At 40.1% G+C, this 24,108-nt stretch overlaps 1 protein-coding gene across 17 annotated transcripts in view; it reads left to right on the forward strand.

Moving 5' to 3' along the window:
• The window catches only part of DLG2 (discs large MAGUK scaffold protein 2), a 1,033,121-nt gene that overhangs the window by 569,461 nt on the left and 439,552 nt on the right, over nucleotides 1–24,108 (forward strand). For 4 of the 17 annotated variants that reach the window (XM_051620347.1, XM_051620377.1, XM_051620423.1 and 1 more), the window contains exon 1: nucleotides 12,207–12,524. The exons of the other annotated variants lie outside the window; for them this stretch is intronic. In XM_051620347.1, the coding sequence (XP_051476307.1) occupies nucleotides 12,207–12,524 (318 nt within the window). Of the gene's footprint in view, nucleotides 1–12,206; nucleotides 12,525–24,108 lie in introns of those variants that run through there. 17 annotated transcript variants of the gene reach the window in all.

Raw genomic sequence — 24,108 nt, forward strand, 5'->3', positions numbered from 1 at the left:
TTGAGGCTCTCTTTATATTTTATTTTATCTTATTCTATTACTTTTTTATTTATTTTTTTAGAACTAGCATTTATAGCCTGGAAGCTCTGGTATCATCATTTATCTGCTTTGTTCCATGCCACATATTATTTTGGACTCATAGAGAATTCAATCCATACTGAATAATCACTTGTTGTCAGCCAAAATGAAGCCAGATCAAGGTCAGGCAATAAGTACCTGATTGCTGGGCAAGTGCCATCACTGCTAAACAACCTAAAATGAGCTTAGGCTGAGATGAGCTCGGGCAGAGCATTGTCAGGTTTTTCCTACTAACGGTGAGATCATATTTTTCTGGCTGTGATCTATCCATGACTCTTTGGGAACAAGCGTCCCAGTACAGAGGGTCTCATTGCTGTTGTGTAGGATCATTTGTTTTTGCTGGACAATCTGAGCAGGATCCTGAACTGTCATACTCTGAAGAGTGCAAACACTTGAGTCATGTCTAGAGTAAGTTCAAGACTCTCTGTTAGACTCTATGGCAACCTTGTCTTGGGTGAATGTCTCAATACATGAGCTGTGGTAGAAAATGAGGTTGTAACACCAGTAGTTTTGTAAATATAGCTTTTACTTAGCTTTCCTTTTTTGAACAGGTAGCTCAAATACAATCTGAGTCACGGTGTGTGTTTTGTGTTCATTGAAGCAGAAGGCTGCGTATTTCAGTAAAAGCAAAATATTAACTTCTAATATTGATTTCATATGAATCTCTGTTTTAATTGGGCAGGTAGACTGCTTTTGGATGGCAAATAGTAATATATTGGCAAAACACTGCCCACACAGATCTTTACAAAAGCCTTCTGTCCAGAGAAAATTAATCTAAAATGTCCTAGAAGAGGAAATAATGAAGATAAGTGAAGGTCATACAAGATATTAAGTAGAGAAGTTATTTGCATGGCATTATGTAGGTAGTTGAGTTCTGAATTTTACTGCCAAAATTCCAGCTATACATAAATGATTTTGTACCTGTAAAGGTTTTGTAATTTATTTGACTGTGAGGAGATAAAAATATTTGAATATTTTCTGAATTTGCACTGGTTACTTGCAACTTGTAACACAAACAAAAATTGTAACACAAAAGTATGTCTTCAAGTAGCACAGAACACATGGAAGCAGGTTCTCCAGGGACTGTATTTGTGCATTTCATTCCCTGATTCCTTAAAGTTGTGTGTCACATGGACACAGACACACAAAAAAATTCATATTAATACAACAGCTTGTCAGGGCACCGTGTGGACCAGTGGCTGGCTGGAAGACAGGAGCTGTGGGAGGTCCCCTGGGGACAGCAGAGCAGTGCCTCACAGCCAGGCTCAGACCCACCACCCCTAACCAGGGAGAAGGGCAGTGGGGGGCAGACCTAGCCCCAAGCACCGGGAAGCTCCATGGGACGGGATTAGGCTGAGGCCAGGCTGGAATGTCAGCCTGGTGGGCCCAGGTCAGCAGGGCCTATGACTGGGCAGAGTGGAGATGTGGTGGAGCTGGAGGCTACATCCTACTGAGGAGTCCCAGGGGTAAGAACTGATGGTCACAAGCTGGGCTGAAATGGAGTCCTGGGCCATGGCAAGGGTGGGAGGAGGCCCTGGGGAGGTGGGCAAGGCACAATGAGGCTTCATAGTTAGTGCCCCACCACTGCTGTCTTCAGTTCTTTGTTTATAGGTACCTTATCCTGCAAACCACTCCAGAAAGATTAAAAGATTTAGAAGTCAAAAGATATGCAATTAAACTTCCATAACCTTTCATTCTGTGAAATAAATACTCTGTGAACAAACTTTAAAAATCTAATTCCCTGAAAATCTACTGAGAGCTGTCTAAAGATATTGATGAAAAAAAAATGTGTTATTTCTTTCCTGAAAATGAACAATTTGTATTTAATGCAAACTAGTGTCCTCTTTTGCCGTGTTGAATGTCCTTGAATAATCAAGGCTGATTTATTTTGGATTTGTTTTTATACTTTCTTCAGTTTTCTCATATTCTTTCAAATTGCTGGCAATTCCACTGTATGAATTTTCCAGAATAAAATTGTCTTCAACTGCCAGGATTTACAATTAGTATTTAAAAAAAATATTTTGGAGGAAAGAATAAGAGAAACAAGGCTGAGTTGTCTTTGGAAATATTAACCAATTGTCACTTCTATCAAATAATTGCCTTAACTTACACTGAGGTAACTTTCTATTGTGGTTTATCCTAGCTGGGTGGCTCAAGCAGAGACACCAAAGATTGCCTGACCAGCCATCAAAAGATGTGCTCCATTCTAAGGAACATTTCTTGAGTAAAAGAAGCAATTGCAAAAATTGTATTAGTGCTTTTTATATTCTGGGCAACCTGTTCCTCTGCTTCATCACATTCATGGTGTTTCTTTTTTTCCTAACATCTAAATACATTTCCTTTGGTGCAGCTTTTTTTAATTGTTCCTTGCCTATAGCTGTGCAGCTCTTAGAAAAGTCTGGCTCTGGCTCCTCTGTAACCATCCGTTTAAGAAGGTTGCTAGATTTGCCCTTCAGGTGTTCCAGTCCCTTAATCAACCTTGTAGCCTCTGTTGGTTTCTCTCAAGTAAATCCCTGTCCCTCTTGAAATGGGGAGCCCAGAGCTGGACACAACACTCCAGGTGGGGTCTTACTAGGGCAGAGCAGAGGGGGAGGAGAACCTCCCTCGACCTGCTGAGCACACTCCTCTTAAGGCACCCCAAGATACTATTGGCCTTCTTGGCCACAAGAGCACATTGCTGTCCCATGGATAACTTGTCCACCAGGACTCCAAGGTCCTTCTCCAAGGAGCTGCTTTCTAGCAGATCATCTCCTAACTTGTACTGGTGCATGGTGTTGTTCCTTCCCAGGTGCAGGACTCTACACTTATTCTTGCAGAACCTCATTAGGTTCCTGGTTGCCCAGCTCTCCAGCCTGCCCAAATCTCACTGAATGGCAGCACAACCTTCAAGTGAATCAGCCAATTCTCCCAGCTTTGTGTCATCAGCAAACTTGCTGAGGATACACTCTGTCCTCTCATCCGTTTTTGATGAAGTTAAATGGGACTGGACCCAGCACTCAACCCTGGGGGACTCCACTAGTTACAGATCTTCAGCTGGACTTGTCTGCACTATGCTTTTGTGAAGAAACTTGAACAAGATGATCCTCAAGGTCCTTTCCAACTCAGTATTCTATGATCCTATGATTTTCCTTCATCTACCTTGTGTTGCTGGTCTACCTGTAGAAACCCTTCTTGTTACCTTTCATGTCCATCTAAAATTTTTAGTTCTAAACTTCAGTAGCTCACTTTCTAGAGAAATTAAATAAGAAGGAAAACAGAGCTAGGGTATTATCTTTACAAAAAAAAAATTCTGCTTAGATTCACTGTTCCAAAATATTTTCTGAGAAGCACTAAAGTATTTGAGATCTCAGGAAATTTTTTCCTTTTTCTCCCCAGTGACAAATTCTTATTGATCTGTTCCTCTAAAACTTTCAGTATTGTCTTCACAAGTCGATATATGCATGGGCTGAAAAAAATCTGGAGAACTGTTTTTGATATATGCTCCCTTTTGCCTGTTGTCATTTCTTGCAATCATTATATCTATTTCAGAATGTATTTAGAAGCAGTTATTTTGGCATAAAAGCAATTCACTAATCAGTCATTAGTCATGAGGGAATAAAATTAAGTTTGATTGAAATGGTAGATGAATATGTCATCATGTTTTGCTCCGAACTAGTTAAAAATATGCTTTCACATTTGTGTGAAGATTTCTTTGTATGATTTGAGATTAGCTGGTTAATAATAGCTAGTGCTTTGTGCTTGGTGGCAGGGAGATGGAAATTCAGGAAAAGTGGAGCCCACTCTTTCAGAGTTATCTGCCTGTAGCTTTGTTTATGTGTTTGTTTGTGTCCTGGTTTGAGCCAAGATGAAGCCAATTTTCATTTTACTGATTTTTTTTTTTTTTTTTTCCTTCAGTAAGCTCCCTTTTAACTAGCAGCAAGTGTTCCAGCTAGTGGACTGGTAACACTGGAATGTTTATGTTACTGATGAGATGCCAAGGTCACATCTTTGCCCTGCTGGCTCAGACGCTACCGGGAGATCTATGAACCCCCTGTAGGAGGCTGAGTTAGACAGACAGCAAAATTGGCCAGAGATATTCCATTCCATATATCTAATTAAGATCAGAGGAAGGTCAGAGATCACAGAAGACAACTTCCTTCCTGTATCTTCCCTTCTCTTCCATCCATGGCTGGCATCCAGGGAGGACTCTGTCTGTCCATCACCATTATCCCCAGGCTCGTGTGTTCCCGACCCTCATCACTCACCCCTCAGCTCCTGTCTGCTCTGCCCTCTCTCCAGCAGCTCCAGGACATTTCAGGGCTGCTCACAGCTCAGGAGATACCAGGGAGTTGCTGGGGGTGGGAGGAGGGTTTTGCACATTCCTGAACACATTTGTGTATAATCCTACATATTTTCTTTTATCATTAGTGTTTAATTAAAGCTGTCTAGTTTAGTTTTCAATCCAGAGAGTCTCTCTCCTTCATTCTCTTTGTCCTTCCCTACCTGGGTGGGAGGGGGAGGGGATCGAGAGCATTATTGTCTCTGGTTTAATTGCTGATCCTGAGTCAAACCATGACAGTTTGTTTATTGTTTATTTATTTATTTATTTTCATGTCCTGGAGCATAATTATATATAGAAACATAGAATCATAGGGGTTGGAAGGGACCTCTGAAGATCACCAAGTCCAATGCCCCTGCTGCAGCAGAAACAGCCAGGGCAGATCACACAGGAATGCATCCAGATGGGTTTTGAGAGTCTCCAGAGAAGGAGATTCCAGAACCTCTCCAGGCAGCCTGTCCCAGGGCTCCATCAACCTCACAGTAAAGAAGTTTTTCCTCATGTTGAGGTGGAACGTCCTGTGTTGTAACTTGGTACCATTTCCCCTCATCCTATCACAGGGCACCACTGAAAAAAGACTGGCCCATTATTGACACCCACCCTTCAGATATTTATAGGTATTAATAAGGTTCCCTCTCAGTCTTACTTTCTCCAGGCTAAACAGCCCAAGGTCTCTCAGCCTCTCCTCATATGACAGATGTTCCAGTCCCTTAATCATCCTTGTAGCCTCCATTGGACTCTTTCCAGTAAATCCCTGTCGCTCTTGCACACTGGGGAGCCTAGAGCTAGACACAATACTCCAGACGTGGTCTTACAAGGGCAGAGTAGAGGGGGAGGAGAACCTCCCTCGACCTGCTGGACACACTCTTCTTAATGCACCCCAGGATACCATTGGCCTTCTTGGCCACAAGAGCATATTGCTGTCCCGTGGACCACTTGTCCACCAGGACTCCAAGGTCCTTCTCCAAGGAGCTGCTTTCTAGCAGGTCATCTCCTAACCTGTACTGATGCCCTCAGCCTCCTCAGAATCCCAGTTCCCTCGGCCTCTTCTCATGGGGCTTATTCTCCAGATCTTTCACCAGCTTGGTAGCTCTCCTCTGGACACCTCCAGCAACTTCTACATCCTTCTGGTAGTAAGGGGCCCAGAACTGCACACAGTGCTCAAGGTGCAGCCTCACCACTGCTGAGCACAGGGGCAGGATCACCTCTCTACTGATGGCCACACTACTCCTGATGCAGGCCAGAATGCCACTGGCCTTCTTGACCACCTGGGCACACTGCTGGCTCGTGTTAAGTTGGCTGTCAACCAGCACCCCCAGGTCCTTCTCCACCATGGAGCTTTCAAAGCACTCATCCCCAGTCCTTTAGCTTTGCATGGGGTTGTTGTGACCAAAGTGCAGGACTCGGCACTTGGTCTTGTTAAACCTCATACAATTGGCCTCGGCCCATCAGTCCAGTCTGTCCAGGTCTCTCTGCAGAACCTTCCCACCCTCAAGCAAGTCGACACTTCCTCCCAGCTTATTGTTATCTGCAAGCTTACTTAGGAAGCACTCCATCCCCACATTTAGATCATTAATAAAGATATTGAACAAGACTGGACCCAAAACTGAGCCTTGTGGGACACCACTGGTGACCAGCTGCCAACTGGTTCCAACACCATTCATGACAACTCTCTGGGCTTGGCCAGCCAGCCAGTTTTTTACCCAGTGGAGAGTGTACCTGTGTATGCCGTGAGCCACCAGCTTCTCTAGAAGAGAAACTTAATAATATGAGAATTATAGAATGGTTTGGTTTGGAAGTGACCTTAAAGATCATCTAGTTCCAACCTCCCTTCCATTAGATCAGACATGCACAAGATTTCTTATACCAACAACTTTCTTTGATCCTTGGTAAATTAGTCTAGGAAAAAACACACTTTTCATGTATTGATGCATGACTGGTGATCCACACTCATATGCACTGGTGCTCACTGGGTCACTCTGCTCATTTATGGGTTTCATAGAGTTCTTGGCCCAGCTACGGCTCAGGCCTTTACCTCCTTTGGAGTCTGTACCAAACTGCTGCTGGTTTGGTTAAGTGGGTGTTGGGTGCCTCTCCTGGCAAAACTTCAGACCATTGCATCTTCTTGCAATGTTACTCTAATAAAACTCCCAAATGATTTTCTCTATGGACATCTCCTGGGTATTCATGGTATACTTTTACAGCTTAGGTGACTACCTGAATGGAAACCCAAAGTAGTTGAATTTCTCTTTCAAAATCAAGACCCACCAAGAGTAAATAACAAGATGGTTTATTCTTAATTTAACAGACAGACAAATAAGAATAGTTTAAGGCACTGAATGTCTTCATGCAACTCAACTTGGAGATACGAGTTTTCAGTAACTATTAGTCATGAACATTTCTTTGTACCCTTTTATTTTACATGCAAAACAATTTTGGAGTGTTAGACTGATAATGAAATTTTGAAATGCAATTCCAAAAAACTATAAGTACACAATCAGTTCTTTAGAAAACGGTCTTAGACTTGCCAAAGTGCTAGTATTAACCTCTGTAAGCTGAGGAGTTATTAAAGAGGTTAAAGTCTTTGGACTCAGCAGTGCTTGTCACAACCTACCCAGCCAAAGGTATGCAAGCAAAGGACTTTTGTTTCTCATAATAGTCGGTGGAAGTTCAAGGTTGCATTTAAATATTTTGAGAAAGCCTTGAACCTGGCCCTCTTTGTCCTCTGCAGCAGTTGGAAAAGCACAGTCAGTTTGTATTTCCTACCTAGTGAAAATGATGGTTGCAGGAACCCTTGCTGTCCTTTCTACCCTCTGCATTTAAACTATCTTTTTTAAACAGACCTTTTTGCAGTTCCACCTACGTTATTTTACCTAATGTTGTTAGATGAATCTAGTTTAAGGGAAACTAAAGCACTAAAATAAAGTGCTCAAAAGTCTCCAGAGGAAAGAACTCCACAAACTGTTATGCACTTCTACCTGAAAATAACAGGTTCTGTAAGAGATGTTTCTGAATTGGCATGGAAATGCTCTTGTTTTTGTCTTTCCACTGCAATTTAATGATCCCTTGATTCACTTGGATGTGAAATTGGTAAACCTGTTGCTCTGTTCTCCACAAGCTTTGACATGATTGACTTTGACTTAATATTCCCAGTTGAGAGTTGTTTTCTTCTGCTGATATAGTTCCCTCCCAAACCCTTGTCATTTTTCTTTTTCATTGTATCTTGATTTCTAAATTATTGCCCTTATGTTAACCCCAGGACATGCAGCTAACACTGAGAATGGATATGTTTATATTTGTAACTCCTTAAGCTTTTTTATCCACTCCTAAAAGTCAAAAGGACATGCCCTTGATCATACAGGCAGATATGTTGTACAGGGAGCTGTGTCTCTCTGCTGTGCTGATATTTTTGGATAAAACTTCAAAGCTTGAGCCTCATCTTTTAGTCTAAAGGACATAAGTGTTATACAAATTCTTTAAGTAAACAAAATATTACTTTTAAAGACCATTGACAGATTTCCAATTAAATTTCATTAATGGTGATTGCTTTTTTAAATAACCACATTTTATTTTTCCTCTTTCACTGATTTATTTTTTGATGTTGTTGTCCTGCATGCCTCTCTTGTTTTACAAACCTGGAGGAAGGGAGGAGTGGGCATGCCTGAAATAGAAGCTGAGCTGTTTTATTTCAGATGTGTCCTTTCATATTCCTTTTGTACTGGTTTCATTAAATTAAATGATTTTTTCATTTACATATAGAATAGGCCCGGAAACAAGTAATTTGCCCAAGATTTCCTAGGTATCCTATGACAGCAACATGTTGTGCCAGATCACTTGGCTCCTAGCCTAATTTTGGACTAATCACAACCATTGCTTCTGTTCTATAACACCACTACAGTATTATTTCTATACAAACATAATTGCTTTTCACCAAACAGCAACAAAAAAGTTGCAAAGAGATTGCTTTTCACTTATTTCAGTAACCTTGCTCTCATACTAATAAATGTTCTCATTGTTTTTCTTTCTAGAAAAATATTTGTAGAAATTTTAGGTCCACTAAATAAGCTGGTCCGCTCCACAATTATTACTCTTCTTTCATCCTGTATTTTTATAGTTGCATAACATTGCATCCTTGGTTGGAGGGAAAAATCTGTTACTACATCTAAATCATCTTCACCCAGGCTTCTAGCTTCCCTTTCAGAACTCTATTAATAATTTTGTTTCCCATATGCACTCTTGTTTCCCATATGCACATTTTTGCCTGAAGCAAAATCTTCTTAGTGTTTATTTTTGGTGTATGTCCAACATTACTGTAATCCAGTTACAGTTATTTGTGCTGGTAGAATATCAGCTAAATCTATTTGCTCCATTTTGTCATGCCTACTTAATATTTTAAAAAGAAAATTAGTACAAAACAGTATCAGGTCAAACACAGTTCACACAATGTACTATACAATATTCAGTTTTGCATCGTGCACCAGTTATTATCAAATTAAGATGATAGTTGGGCATGTGGATTTGAGCCATGTGTTAATCCAAGTTCATCCAGAAGTGCATGTCATCCTGCCTAATATTCGATTACAGCTCATGAAATTGCATTATCTTTTAAATCCATCTTACCGTGTTGTCTGGCAATTAGTTGCATATACACATCCCATAGTCAAGTATTTTTCTCTCACACAGGCAGTGATAAACTTGAAAATAATGTGGACAGCTAAATGATTTATTAGTAGGATTTTTTTTTTCTTTCTGGATTTTCCAAGTATGAACTAGCCTAGAAGTGTTGGGGAGCTTCAGGGCAAGTTCAGTGGTGTCAAATTCTTTTTTAAAAAATTAAATAATAAATCCACATTCTCTTAGGAAGTCGTTCAAAATACAGTGTATTAACAGCATATGAATAAACCTTACAGCCAAGAGGATGCCTTTGCAGTTTGCATGGTTCTGGTTGGGGTGTAGTAAGGTTCCTAAAAGGTCGTCTGCTGCTTTGGAATGTCAGACTGTAGAAGTTTGTGATAGACAGTGCCCTGGTGGCTTCCCCTATATTAGAACTGTAGAAGTACATCTGGTTGCAGAATGTGTAGATTCTTTCCACTCCCTAACCATGTTGTAGCTTACCCTAATTTTTCTTTTTAATATCTTTCTTTGAGTGGCCTTTTAAAAATTTAAAAACTTTTTTTTTTTTTTTTTACTTCTGCAATTAGCCAGATTTCTCCAAATAGCTTTGAAAGGAATATTTAAACTGATTCTTTTAAAATTCCAACTGGCACTTGAGAAAGCTGCAATAGCATCAGTCTATTCTGGAGTGAACTAGGTCGCTTGCTATGTGACAAAAAGCTGATGGTCTTAAGGTGGTGGACATTGCTAATATAGGTCTGTGATGATGAAATCTGAATTTGGCCTTGTTAATGTTTTTTGTTTAAAAATATTTATATATATATATGGTATATAAACAATTATATTATTACTTTAGATGTGATTTATAGCATCAATTAATGGTAATATAGACATTTCTTATATAGATACAGTCCTGCTGGAAATGATGCAGTAAGGATTTGGATTTACTTCTCATAGACAAGTTTCTAGGCGTTCAAGGTTAAGTTACCCTTGGGTGCTAGAGAAAAGCAGCCTGCTGAACAACTCACACACCTTCACTCCTGCTTGAGAAAACTGCACAAACATGGATTCAGTCTTATGTATCTTTACATTTACTTTACATGTAGCAATGATTACCTTGTAGACTTCCTTAGTTCAGATTTTTAAGTTCTGGCTTCTGTATTCAGTCCACTTCTGCAAGTCAGAAGTGCATTAGTGTTTGATCTTCAAACATGAAGTGACCTTAACTGTATGCAAAGCTATGAGAGTACTTGCAGTTGGGCATGTGCTAAGTGAGAAGACACAGCCAGGTGTATAATTTTGGCTTTTCAGTAAAGTTCTGAACAAACCTCACATTATAACATGATTGTGGTGTAGCCTGGGGAAAGCACATTGAATGAAAATACAGTTAAAACTTATGTTTGTTTTACATGCAACAATTTGAATGACAATGTTGTCAAAGTATTTTTTCCACGGTTAGAGCATTGCTGTCATTTTTCATTAAGACTTACTGCCAGGCTGAATTGTTATGTATTTCAGAAATGCCTATGGTTTGAGGAATTTTAGGTTAGTAATTTAGGAGGAATTAAATAAATTAAGCAAGTCTTATTGCACCGAAGTGTTAGTAAAAATTAATTTCTCTGATTTGAAAGTACATTTGCAAATATTTGTAGTTGTCTCTTTGAAATTCATAGAATCATAGAAATTATAGAATCACTGAATCACTAAGGTTGGAAAAGAGCTTTAAGATCATCAAGTCCAACCATTAACCATTCCCCACCACTCTCTGGGCCCAGCTGTCCAGCCAGTGTTTTGCCCAGCAGAGTGTGTGCCCGTCCAAGCCATGAACAGCCATTTCCATTAGGGGAGACAGTGTCAAAGGCCTTATAGAAAATCCAGATTTGCTTTAGTCTTTGGAATGGTAAAACTATAGCTATAACTTCTGAAATCTGTTCAGTTTTTCTGTATTTAAATTCTAGGTGAACACCAATAGGCATAAAAGGATTCTGTCACACAGTTCTGTATTTGTTTTTAAGAATCATTCAGTTATTTTCTGTGATTAAAAGTACTTCAGACAGGCTTAGGTTAAAATAAAAGATAGAATCTCAGAAAAATTTAGGTCTATAGGGGCCCAAGATCCACTAAGTCTTCACAGGCTAAAAACTTAGTCAGCTGAGACTGGATTATATCCCTGAATCCCAGATACTTGAAAGGCTCAGCCTAGGTTTCAAACCTTTTACACCCTGTCACTTCTACGAGAAAAAGGAAAGTACTTGCAAATAAACATTGCAGGAAATGTTAAGGAAAAAGACATTGTATTAGTAAAAGAAACCTCAGAAGTTTATTGCCAAGCAACAAAGAATTTGTAAGGAGTGGAAAAAAAGAGGAGAAATTTATACATCAATCATAATCTTGAAGAGCTTGTGCACAAATAAATACATTCACATTTGTGTCTATAGGCTGCTGAAGATGTATTAATTTGTTGAACAGAACATTTCTAAGTTGGTTTATTTTTAATTTTGGCCTCTTGGTGTCATTCCATTATGTTTATATACATTAGTACACCCCAAAGTATATGCTACAGTTTAGCATTTAGGGCAGATAAAATTCCTCCTGAACTTGTCATGTGCATCTTCTGATGCAATTTTGTTGACAAGGTCTTTTCAGGCATGCAAGGAAAAGAAAAATGCTCCCGTGTGTGTTTTGAGCATTGGCAAAGGGAGATCTTTTTCAGCACTGTTTCTGGATGCTGATCCCATAAGAAAGCACTTTGCCAGTGGAGCTTGTACCTATAAATCTGCTTCAGCGGGGAGCCTGCGAGTTCTGTCAGGGTCAGCTGGGGAAAAAAACCACAACATAAATATTCCTGAAAATTACAAGAGTGGGTTTTGTTTGGGTTTTTTGTTGTTGTTGTTGTTGGTTGGTTGGTTGGTTGGTGTCGTTCTCCCGTGGTTTGTCATCCAGCAAGGGATGCAGGCGCGCGTCCCAGCCGCGCAGAGCATTGATTGCTTCTGCCTGCAGCGGGGATGCTGGCAGGTCGCTGCGGGAGCGGAGCCCGGGGTTGCCACCGAGCTGCCGGCCAGCAGCTCCCGCCGCGCCCCGCCGCCCTGCCCCGCCGCTAGCTGTGCCGGGGGGCTGGAGAGGCCCGGCGAGAGGCCCTCGCCTCGGGGAGGAGCAGCGCTTCCCCGCAAACTGGCCCGGAGCAGCCGCGGGTGCCATGCACGCACACCTGCCCCGGCAGCGCCGCAGCGGCAGGGGGGCCGAGGGGCTGGCTGGCGGCAGGAGCGGGGTGTCCGCGGCCAGGGATGCTCACTGCGCCTGTCGTTGGCACCAGCATCCTCCGGGGCTCCAGTATAGCTCTCAGGCTCTTCCCTCTTGGGGACCCGGGAGTGCCAGCCAGAGCAGGAGCAAGTTGGTCCCTTTGTGGGACGCTGTGCGGAAGAGCCCCCAGAAATGCCCAGCCAAGCCACAGGGCAGCCCCGGGGAGCGGCGCTCGGAGTGTGTCTGTGCCCACGGCTGGTCCCCCCCGCTGCAGGTGAGCCAGTTCTTCACTCTCCAAGCGACTTTAGAGGATGCCGCAGGGAAAGAAAGTGAGGTTTGGTGGTGAGGGCAACTTTTCGTGCTGTGTCTCGGTTTGTGTTTAGTGGTGCCTTCTGAAAAAATGATACACGAGTGTGAGCTTTTGGTTGGTAGCATCTGTTTGAGTATTGATTCTCTGTGACTTGCGGTGTACTCTTGGAAGAGTTTTCTTGTTAAAATGTTTTGGTTTCTACCTCCAGGTTTCTACAGACTCTGTATTCCATCGTGTTGTGTAAAGAAATGATGTGCTTGCCCCCCTCGTGTGATGTATTTTGCCTGCTTCTCTAAACAGGTTTTTTTCAAATATTGCGTGAAGTTAAAAAAGATACTTTAAATAGAGAACATGGGGGGTGCATGTGTGTGTGTATGGTAGATTTATCAATAAGAGAAAGTGTGACCTGTTTTGAACTCCAAATGCAATTAAGATTTTTAATAAATATGAAATAGCTCATTATCTTTCACAAATTTATAGATTTTTATTTAATGGCAAGGCAGTGTATTTTAAAATATCAACCAACCAGGGTCTAGGATGTGTACAGATAAGTGTAAGCAATTAGACTGAGAATGATTACACACCAGATAACCCAGCACTGTGAAACAGAAATCACAGTGAAACTCATGATGGTTAATATCAGAAAACTTTTAACACCTACTCCACTGATGCATGTTTTCATTTCTCCCTTCAAAAAAATTTCAAGCTCATTCAAAATCTTTGTATGATGTCAATACCAAATCCTTTTGTCATCATTTCACACTAGAAAAGCAGAATTTAATGTTGAAATAGATTTTTGAGATATATGTTTACTCATGGAAGTAGTGTACACTAGAGTTTAACTAGCCATAGCCCACACTGAACATGTGCACCCTCTCTAGAGAATAAATCAGTTCTTTGATGGAAATGGTTATAATATATTTTCACTGAACAGAAAAGCAGAAAGGCAAAGAACTGTCAGATAGTGCAGCTGTACTTTCTTGTTCTATGGTCTAAAAATTGATGTTCTGATGAGTGAAAATGACTGCTGTATATAAAAAGCTTCATTTTTTTTTTTGCTCCCAATCAATTATATAGTGGAAAAACTAAGCTTTCTGATGTATTTTGGGGTGACCAAAATGTTGCATGTGGCTACAGTACGTTATGCATTTTCTGTCATAAACAAAGCCCATATGGCTACGCCAAAATAAAACCAAAGTTAAAATAATATTTAAAACACAGAACTAAGCAGTGCTCTAATTCTAATTATAAATTACTCTAAACATTTTCTTAGGCTCTGGAGATATTAAAAAACAAAACAAAACAAAACAAAAACAAACACTTGAAGGAAAAAATTGTTTGAAGGAGAGAGTTTCTTGGATTTCATACGTATAGAATTCATGAAATAGGGGGCTATTACCAAAAAAAAATATTAAAAAAATTAAAGGCCATATCAAAGCTTACTTCAGTATTTTAGTTACAGATGCATTGTAAAGTTACCTCAGCATTTTTAATACCTTTGTAATGACACCCACTTGTGTTTAGATTATGTGGAATTGTTCAGGTGTATGTACTTCCTTATATTTCGTTTTGAACTCTGCACTGCAAACTTTTTTTACTTTTGTTATTCTTAATGCCAACTACCTTATTCTGCTCAGGAAAGTCCCTTTCTTGGGTTCTGCCTAAAATGAATCAATCTGCCATCCATCAAACTGATGTTCTGTGCCTAGGGATGGGCTGATGTACTTACTTTGGCAAATACTTTGTGCTTTTTATGTTATGAAGTTGTGAAATGTTTTGGGTTTTTTTAAATTAAATCTTTTTTCTTCTCTGTAAAGCAAGTATTGGGCATGCTGTGGTAAGAAAGGAAGACCCTGTGTGTATATAACTATGTGTGTGTATGTTGCTGTATGTACATACACTTAGACAATCATCTTACCAGTTATATTGCACAGATGCAATATGGGCAATTGGAATAGAGTTGCCCTGAATAATTGCCCTTACTTTGGGAAGACATTGCAGTCAGTCATCTTTTTTGTGGGCTGTGTTGACTGTTGCCTTTCTTGCCAAAATAAGGAGCAGTAGTGAAATGGTTATATTTGCCTTAAAAAAGATGAAAAGTCATTTGAAATTTCCACATTATGTGTAAATGTAGTAACAAATAAGCTAGCAATAGAGCTGGGGTGGCTCAGGGTGCAGAAGAGAAGGCTCTGGAGAGATCTCATTGCAACCTTCCAGTATCTGAAGGGGCTAGAGGAAAGCTGGGGAGGGGCTTTTTACAAGGGCTTGTAGTGAGAGAACAAGAGGTAATGGATCAAACTGGAAGAGGGGAGATTTAGGTTAAACATTAGGAAGAAATTATTTCGTATGAGGGTGGTGAGACTCTGGCACAGGTTGCCCAGGGGAGCTGTGGAAGCCCCATCCCAGGAAATGTCCAAAACCAGGTTGGAATGGCCCTGACCAAGCTGATCCTGTGGGAGGTGTCCCTGCCAGTTCAGGGGAGTTGGATCTAGATGATCTTTAAGGTCCCTTCCAACCCAGACCATTTCATGAGTCTGGGATTCTGTGATGTGACAGTTTCAAAGGTGTATTTTTTTTCTGTAAAGTTCTGAGCAGATTTTTCTCCTGCTTGAAATTTTGTCAGAGACTTCCTTCTTAAAGCATAGGATACTTCCCTAACACCTTGGAAAAACTGTTTCTTGATTAGTATTATAGTACCAAATTGAATGCCCAGGTGCTTAATTCCTAAAGTGTGTAATAGATAGCTGTTGCTAATTCACACTTCGTCATCCTGATCCTGATTAAAACGTTGATTTTTATTTGTGAGGACGTGGCTCCTTCACCAGTTCCATCTTCTTTGGTATGTCAGAGCAAGGAATGGCACTCTGGTGTTATTAATATTTTAACTGCCTTATAATTCTGCTTTGCTAGCTTTCATGTTCGTGTTTGCTTGTAGTTTCATGTTGAGTTGTGGGTAGAAAAATGCTCTCTATATATCCAAATCGAAATTAATTTGGAATTACAAAAAAAACTAAGAAAACCAAACAAATGAATAAAAAAACCCCAACAAACCCAAACCCTCTAAATTTTTTAAGTGAGTTGAAATCAAGTTTAGACGGAAATTGTATTTCAAGACCTACTTTGTTTTTTTACTTTAAGCCCTTTTTGAAAAACTCCTTTAGAGTTGTTTCCTTTATTTAAAAGAAAAAAAATAAATCAAGTTAATAAGCAGGTTTTATATATCACTGTTGCCTGGAAATACTTCTTGCTTCTGTGCAGTGCACAGGCTATCTCTTATCACTGTTAGTATCATGGAGTCATATAATTTCTGTGAATACCTTTCATATCTAAGGTCAGTTTCTTGCTAACTGTGAGAGATCTGGGTGAAATTTTGGGGGCTGGGGGGATGCAGAGGCAAGGATGTGACCTGATGTTTTCCATGGATAATTCTATGTGTGTTCCCTGTTGGCACATATAGACTGATGGTATATGTAATCTATTGATCAATCAGATTAGAAATGTATCACACTGTGTAGCTGAAGGGGTGCAATGAACATCTATTCTTTGTGCAGAAGGGACAGAGGGATAGCAATCTGTATTGCCCTGATTATAGGTTGAAGGGGAAACAGCAAAGATGGAGTTGCTGTGCTTGTTTTAAGAAGTCCAAGGTATAAATTTTACTATGTGAGGTCTATATAAGAAAGGACCTTCTCTAAACACCTTTCCACTGTGTGTGTAACTGCATAGTAACTGATTCCTAGAGATCAATATTGTTCTGTTAAAGGAAAAGGAAGAAGTAGAAGTGGATTTCTGTCTTTGGCTGTTTCCAAATTCTAAAGATAATACTGTATTCCACTTTAATTCAGTGAACTCTGTTTGTTATTAAATGTTTGGCCTTTCTATATTGAAGTTTTCTCAAGAAAAAACTTCTCATATCAGGTAGTATCCTGATGTGTCATCTGCAAAAATGCATACATGTGTTTCATTTGGAAAGCTCATGTAGAAGTGTAAATTTTCACATCTTTTTACATTGTTCACTGTCAGTGTCAGCTTTGATGACTTTTTAGTTGGTTGATGGGGTTTTTTTCCAGGAAAAAAAAAAAAAGGTTTTAAAAGAAATATCATAACTGAATTGTTTTGTTACCTGGTAGAGAGGCTTGTAAGCTAAGCCCTAGTTTATAGTTGCAGCATGTCTTAAAAAAGGCAGTGAGTAGCCAGATTCTGAAGTATCAGCTGAGAATGGTCTTTCGTCTTTGAAGGTCTGTGGCCCTGGTGCTGAAATCTCAGTAAGTCTTTTGAGAGCTCTTAGCCTGGTGAGAGGAGGTAAGAGCTGGCTTCCAGGCATTCTCTTCTTCAGCACTGAAGCAGAAGGTCTGTCCCAAGAGGGTGGCTTTCCTAACAGTATAAAGAAACGATTTGACATCAGTTAGGGCTTTGAAGGTTTAGATTACTCCTTTCAGGATCACAGACTCCCATGTGCAATTGGCCGTTCTTCTGACAAGTCACTCCCAGCAACATAGGTACATGCAGCTATTTTAGTTAGATAAGGGGTGTCTTTTCAATCTAATTTAGTATATTCAAGTAAAAAAGCAGTTAAAGGAGAGACAAATAATGCAGTTTATCTAGCTTTTAAACATTTGGGGTTTAATCTTCAAGGCTATTGAGAGGTAGATGTCATCAGCTAAGAGTTAAAGATTGACTTTGACACCATTAAGAGGGATAAAACAGAGATGAGTAACTGGGCAATTTCTAATGGAGAAAGAAGTTCATATCCCATTCTGAGGCTGGTCTGCTTTTATCAGTGATTTGGATGATAGCTCCTAAGTTTTAGGAAGATGTATCTTAATTGAGCAGCTTGCCTTGGATGGGCTATTGTGCTGCATTTCTAGAAGTAAACTGATTTGTAAATCTTTTAAGTGGCAGCTGCACAGATTACTGACAATGCTTCGAAGCAGAAACACAAAAGCTGTTAGCATGTTATTTTACAAGATTAATAATATTGTTCTAATGATTCCTGCATACAGTCCCACTGACTGAGGACTTTGAGAACTCTAGAGCATTCTGGGGAACATTCACATCTGACACGCTCCCAGCACAGATGCTTGAGAATATGTTGTGCTTTTACAATCATGTTTAACCTATTGCTATGAGGTCAGGGGGACCTCATAGCAGCCTTCCAGTATCTGAAAAAGGCTTACAGGAAAGCTGGGGAAGGACTTTTTACAAGGCTGTGTAGTGAGAAGACAAAGAGTAATGGATTAAAACTGGAGGAAAGGACATTTAGGTTAGACATTAGGAAGAAATTCTTTAGTGGTGAGACACTGGCACAGGTTGCCAGGGACATTGTTGGAAGCCCCATCCCTGGAAATGTCCAAGGCCACATTGGACGAGTTTTTGAGCAATCTGGTCTAGTGGGAGCTGTCCCTGCCCATGGCAGGGGTATTGTACCTAGAAGATCTTTAAGGTCTCTTCCAACTCAAACCATTCTGTGATGATTCGATGATGATGATTATTATTATTCAGTTTTTTCTACGAAAACCAAAAAAAGCATTGTTAATACTGAATTAATAGAATTTAGGTTATGTCCCTTGCACTGGGGTTAGCAATCTTGTTAGCTATGTTCCCACTCAGAAGTAACATGAATGAAACACTGAGATGTTTGTTGGGAAATACAGTTTCTTTAGTGTAAAGACTGTTCATGTAATTCTGGTTTGAAAGATGGATATGGTGTGTCAAGAAAAGAGCAGAAAATTAAGATTCAAAAGCACATTTGGACATTCTATCGCATACAGGTAAACAAAACAAAACAAAACAAAAAAAGTAATGAGGTTTTGTGTTCTACAGACTCAGGAACCTCGGCATGTGTCATTCATTCCAGATTGTCCACAGTGTCTCAAGGGGGCATTCAGCCACCTCTGCCTGGGTTGATAATGTAGCACTGCTTTGCAAAGGCCACTGGCAGTAAAAGAAAACCGGATATTCTTTTCTTTTGTTGAATAATATTGTCTGCTTCTATTAATGTATCAGATTATCATCAGCGTTAGTGTTTTTGATAGTACGTAATTTTAAGTGGCAGCAAAGACAGTTGAGAAATAGGCATGGTTGCACAGATGACACACAGAATCACACAAAATAGCCAGGGTTGGAAAGGACCTCTGAGATCACAGAGCCCAACCATACAAACAAACAAACAAGAAAAACTGCCAAAAAAAAACCAAACACAAAACCAGACCCCAAAAACCCACTACACACTACCTACAATCTCGGCCACTAGAGCATGCCCTGAAGTTCCTCATCTACACTTTTATTGAACACCTCCAAGGATAGTGACTCCACCACCTCCCTGGGCAGGCTGTTCCAGTGCCTGACCACTCCTTTGGTAAAGAAATTGTTCCTAATATCCAAACTTAATCTCCCCTGCTGCAATTTCAGGACATTTCCTCTGGTTCTGTCATTATTCACTTGGGAGAAGAGGCCAACACCCACCTCCCTACAGCATCCTTTCAGGTAGATCATGGAAATATTTGCTTGCAAGACTTTCTATTTATTTTCACATAAATACTGAAAAGGAAAAACACATGCTATGTACTGTGCTAACTTACAATTGTAATGACTGACAGTTTATCTCCACACATTTTGGCTCCTGCTGATTTTTCAGCTGTAAGTATATTAGTGCTTTATTTGCATGACCTGTTGTCCCATATTTTGATTTGCATTGAATTAATCTCATGTTTCAAAGCTTGTCATCCTAGATGCTTCAAGAAGCCAGGAACATTTTCTCCCCTTGACAAATCATTTGGCCTCAGGGGGATGAATGGGAGTTTGGGAAGGGAGTTGCAAAATTTGGAAGGGGGTGTTTGTAGCACTGCTAAATGGCCACAACTGCACAAATACTCTGATGGTCCTGCTATTGATAATTTTCTATATTACTTGGCATGTGTATTCACCCGTGGATAAACTGTTCACTCTATTTGAGAACAGAAGGGCATTTTCCTCTGACCAGGCTGGCTGAGGCCAAAGATATTAAAAACCTCTATTTTTTTTTCTTTTTTTTTTTTTTTTTAACTCCTTCTGTATTCTGCCATGTAACCCCACTCCTAAAAATACCCAAGCATTTCCACCTAACAAGCTCCTTACCATCCTAGGATCACAGCACAGGAAAGCCTTTGATCTTACCCTGTATTACTCTGGTGGTACATGATACACCAGAGGATTTTCGTTTTCCAGTTTCTAACACTGACTCGTGAGGTTATAGATTGCTGGAACTGTTTTGTGGCATGTCAACAGGACTGATCGTCCAAACCACCTCTGAACTAAAGGGAAGAAAAATAAATAGGTTCTCTTATAGCTTCTCTAAGATGATAGGAGTAAGACTCACTGCCCTGGTTGTGATTTCTGTCTCATGTACTGCTACATCTAAATTCAGCATCCAAAGATGCAAAACATTTACACCAACTCACCAAGATGGTTTTGGTCTAATCAAAACCAAATAAGTGTGGGAAGATACACAATAGTTTATAGCTGGATGCTGAGCAGTGGCTAAGATTGAGATATAATTTTTCTCAGTTATTTTGGCATGACTTGAAGACACAACCTGAAAATTGATTTCTGTTTTGGAAATGGCTGTCTCTGCTCTCCTGGGGCATTTGAATCAATTGTGAAAATGTCAGAGTTCCCTACAGAAAACCTCAAAGGGAGTTTCTGGTTGTAGTAATAAGAGGATTTACAGAGTTTGCCAATTTAGCTCTCTACTTCCTCATGTCTGCGTGTCACTTTTAGATGAAGGGTAAGAAAAATAAAGCCAAAAAAGCCCCAAAATAATGATGGAATAGATTAGTTTAAGACCTGTGTGTTTTTTTGAAAGAAGCCAGAGATTGTTACAATAGAGTTTATAAATTAGATACCATAAATTCATTTACCTTTTTGTATAGGTATTTTTTTTATAAATTACTGCAGTTAATCAGATGAATCAGCTCAATGGTCACTTAATTTCAAAAACTCCCATTGCTCTGAGAGCTGGAAATACAGGGATCAAAAAGGACTTTTTTATATATTCAGAATACAGGTTCTGCAATATCTAAAATGAACATCAGAAAACCAAACAAAATAATCCCTTTTGTAAATTCCAATTCTGGTCTAAGCTTTCTTTTAAGTCACAGGAGCCAGCTATGAATGCAGTATAAAATCCAATTTAGCAAAATAACATCTGGTTTTGTTTTAGATATAAGGTACTTTTAATATGGAGTTTTACCTTTCTGATTAAGTATTTGTTCAAGAAGCAGGTTACTTCAGCAGCTGAAATTGATCATATAATTGGTCAAACAGAGCATAAGACAAATAGTTCTCATAATGCATTTCAAATGAGAGCAGGATTGAGTAGAACCATAGGTTTCCAATTACTGACATCGTAGACCAAGTTATGCTGCAATCAGATATGACAATAGTTAAACAGAGGCTTTTAATACTCCATGTTTACATTTGTTTTTCTTTTAAATTCTGATAAACATTTCCTTCATCCTGCACCGGCATTTGTTGCATTCATGCTCACAGAAACCTTTATTATTTATCCATGTGCTGGTTTGTCCAAGTTTTTAAGTTGCAGACAACACTTACCTGATAGCTGAGCACATTAAATATTTATCGAAAGTGTGAGTAAGGTCTAAGCTCTTCATTCTGTAGGGTTTATTTTGTGCAATATGTGATTTTGACAGCTCTGGGAAGGAGAAATGCAGCTGTGATCCACTTAAGAGTGGCTGCCAGAGGAGTGGGGTCCTGGCCCTACATTTTGCTTCCTTCATTGTGCTGCTCTGTACAATGGTGCACAGGGCTCAGAGAACTGAAATGCCAGAAAGTTAAACTAGATAAAAAAAGCAAAAAGGTGTTTGAGAGACCTACTTCATGGCCCGTCTTGATGCCCATTAGCACAAATTCTAGTGCTAGCACAAGGCTGAGAGCAGAAACACGTGAAGGGACATGTCCCAGAAGACAGCACAGAGCTGCCTCTTTCAACAGTAGTCACTTAATGTGCCATCTGATGTGTGTGGTTTGGGTTTGACAATATATTAGAGCTTGGGGGCCTCCCTGTGTTAAGTGCAGAAGCTTGTATCAAGCTCTTCGGTGCCTCCAAGTACTCAGGAAAAAAAATATGTTTCACAGAGCAAATCAGGAGTTTTGGGGCCGCCTTCATAGGATCATGAAATGGATTGAGTTAGAAGATCATTTAGATCCAAACCCCCTGTATGGACAGGGACACCTCCCACTAGACCAGGTTGCTCAGAGCTCCATCCAACCTGGCCTTAAACACTTCCAGGGATGGGGTTTCCCCAACATTCCTAGGCAACCTGTGCCAGTGTCTCACTACCTTCACAATAAAGAATTTTGTCCTAATGTCTAAATTAAATCTCCCTTCTTCCTCTCCCTACAAGCCCCCATAAAAAGTCCCTCTCCAGCTTTCCTGTAGCCCCTTCAGGCACTGGAAGGCTGCTATGAGGTCCCCCTGGAGCCTTCTCTTCTCCAGGCTGAACAATTCCAATTCTCTCAGCCTGTCCTCATAGGAGAGGTGCTCCAGCCCTCTGATCATCTTTGTGGTCCTCCTCTGGACTTTCCCCAGGAGCCCCCCATGTCCTTGTGTTGGAGGTCTCCAGAACCAGACAAAGCACTCCAGGTGGGATCTCTCTAGAGCTGACTAAAGGGAGAGAGAATTCCCTACCCTGACCTCCTGGCCACACTTCTTTTTATGCATCCCGGGACCCAGTTGCTTTCTGGGCTGCAAGTGCACGTTGACGGCTCATCTTGAGCTTCTCGTCCACCATGACTCCTAAGTCCTTCTCCCCTGGACTGTTTTCAATCCATTCTCCACCCAGCCTGTATTTGTGCTTGGGATTGCCCTGATCCAGGTGCAGGACCTTTTTCACTTTCCCTTTCTATTCTCACTTTCCATTCAGCCAACACATCTGGGTTCTCTTGCAATCTGTCCATCTTGCCATCGTGAGTATAGAAGTCACTTGTCAGAGGTCATTTGTTGCAAGTGAATTCAGCTCTGTGAGACTGCAGTCAGGCAGATAGACCTGAATAGGCAAATGACATTTTGGACAAAGAACCTAAAATTCTTATCTAGATATACAATAAAAAAGCAGTAAAAAAATCAGAGCCCTGGTCACACATTCTCTCTAGGCTGATGCTGTCATGTTTGCTACCATGTTCTGAGTAGTCTTTGGCATTTGTACATCACGAGCTTTTTCAAACATAGGTTTAGAGGAAAGTGCTTGAAGCTTGTAGAAAAGACACATCTCTCTTGTTTTATTTTTCAACAGATAGTTTCTGAAACACGGCTTTTTAATGCAATGTTACTAAGACATTGTTTAAAAAATAAAACAAACCAAACAAAACACCCCAAACAAACAACTAACGAACCAACCACAGTTATTAAAACTTGCACTATGTAGTACTGAAATGTACAACTTCCATGAATAGGCTGTGTCTCTGCACAGCAGTTTTCTTAGCTAGCTGGGATTTCTGCCCTGTCAGTAAAGTATCTCACTTCTATGATATGGATTATTTTCCATTTTTTAATTGTGTGTATAAAAATGGAAAAAGCATATCACTGTGTATTGATAGTGTACAAGAAATTTATGTGTTCATGTTTTAATACATTTAATGTTTTAATATATTTAGAGGGAAAGTGCAAGGTGGACAAATGAGTGCAGCTGTGCACAAACCAAAGCTGAAAGTAAACCCAAAATAAACCCAAAATGTTTAACCTGAGAATCCTTAATCCTTGGAGGTTCAAGTTAAGCATAAGAAGAAACTTCTTTCCTGTGAGTGTAACAGAGTACAGGAGCAGGCTGCCCAGAGAGGTTGTGGAGTCTTATTCTGTGGAGACATTCAAAACATATCTGGACATGTTCCTGTGTGATCTACTCTAGGTGAACCTGCTCTAGCAGGAGGGTTGGACTTGATGGTCTACATAGGTCTCTTCCAACCCCAGTGACTCATAGAATCATAGAATAGTTAAGGTTGAAAGGGAACTTAAAGATCATCAGGTTCCAACCGCCCTGCTATGAGCAGGGAGTTATTCAGAGTAGACTACCCTGAGTTATTCAGAGCAGAATAACAGTGTCAGGGATTGATTACATGTAGAAATGTGCTTAGGAACATAGTTTAAGCATTGGACTTCATAGAATTAGATTAATGGTTGGTAGGGTTAGGTTACAGTTGGACTCTATGATTTTAAAGGTCTTTTCTGACCAGAACAATTCTGTCATTCCACCATTCAGTAAGAAAAGGCTAGTGATACAATCAGGCAAAATTTGAGGAGAAGGTTAGCAAATTATGGGGGAGACAGTGCCACATCTTCACACATTCAATGAGTCCCCTTTTTGGAAACACTCACTTAGCTAGGCATCCACTCAACACCTTAATCACTGAGCGTTTCTAAAAATCCTGACCTATGTAATTTTCAGCAACTCTGAAAATGTTTAGAGGTTGTTATTATTTTTTTTAATAATTTTTTATTCAATGTTATTTGAATCTTCAATTATTTTAAAGCTGAACCCTCCAGAAATATGAA

This window comes from Apus apus, chromosome 1 (genome assembly GCF_020740795.1).
Source record: "Apus apus isolate bApuApu2 chromosome 1, bApuApu2.pri.cur, whole genome shotgun sequence".
NCBI classification, from domain to species: domain Eukaryota; kingdom Metazoa; phylum Chordata; class Aves; order Apodiformes; family Apodidae; genus Apus; species Apus apus.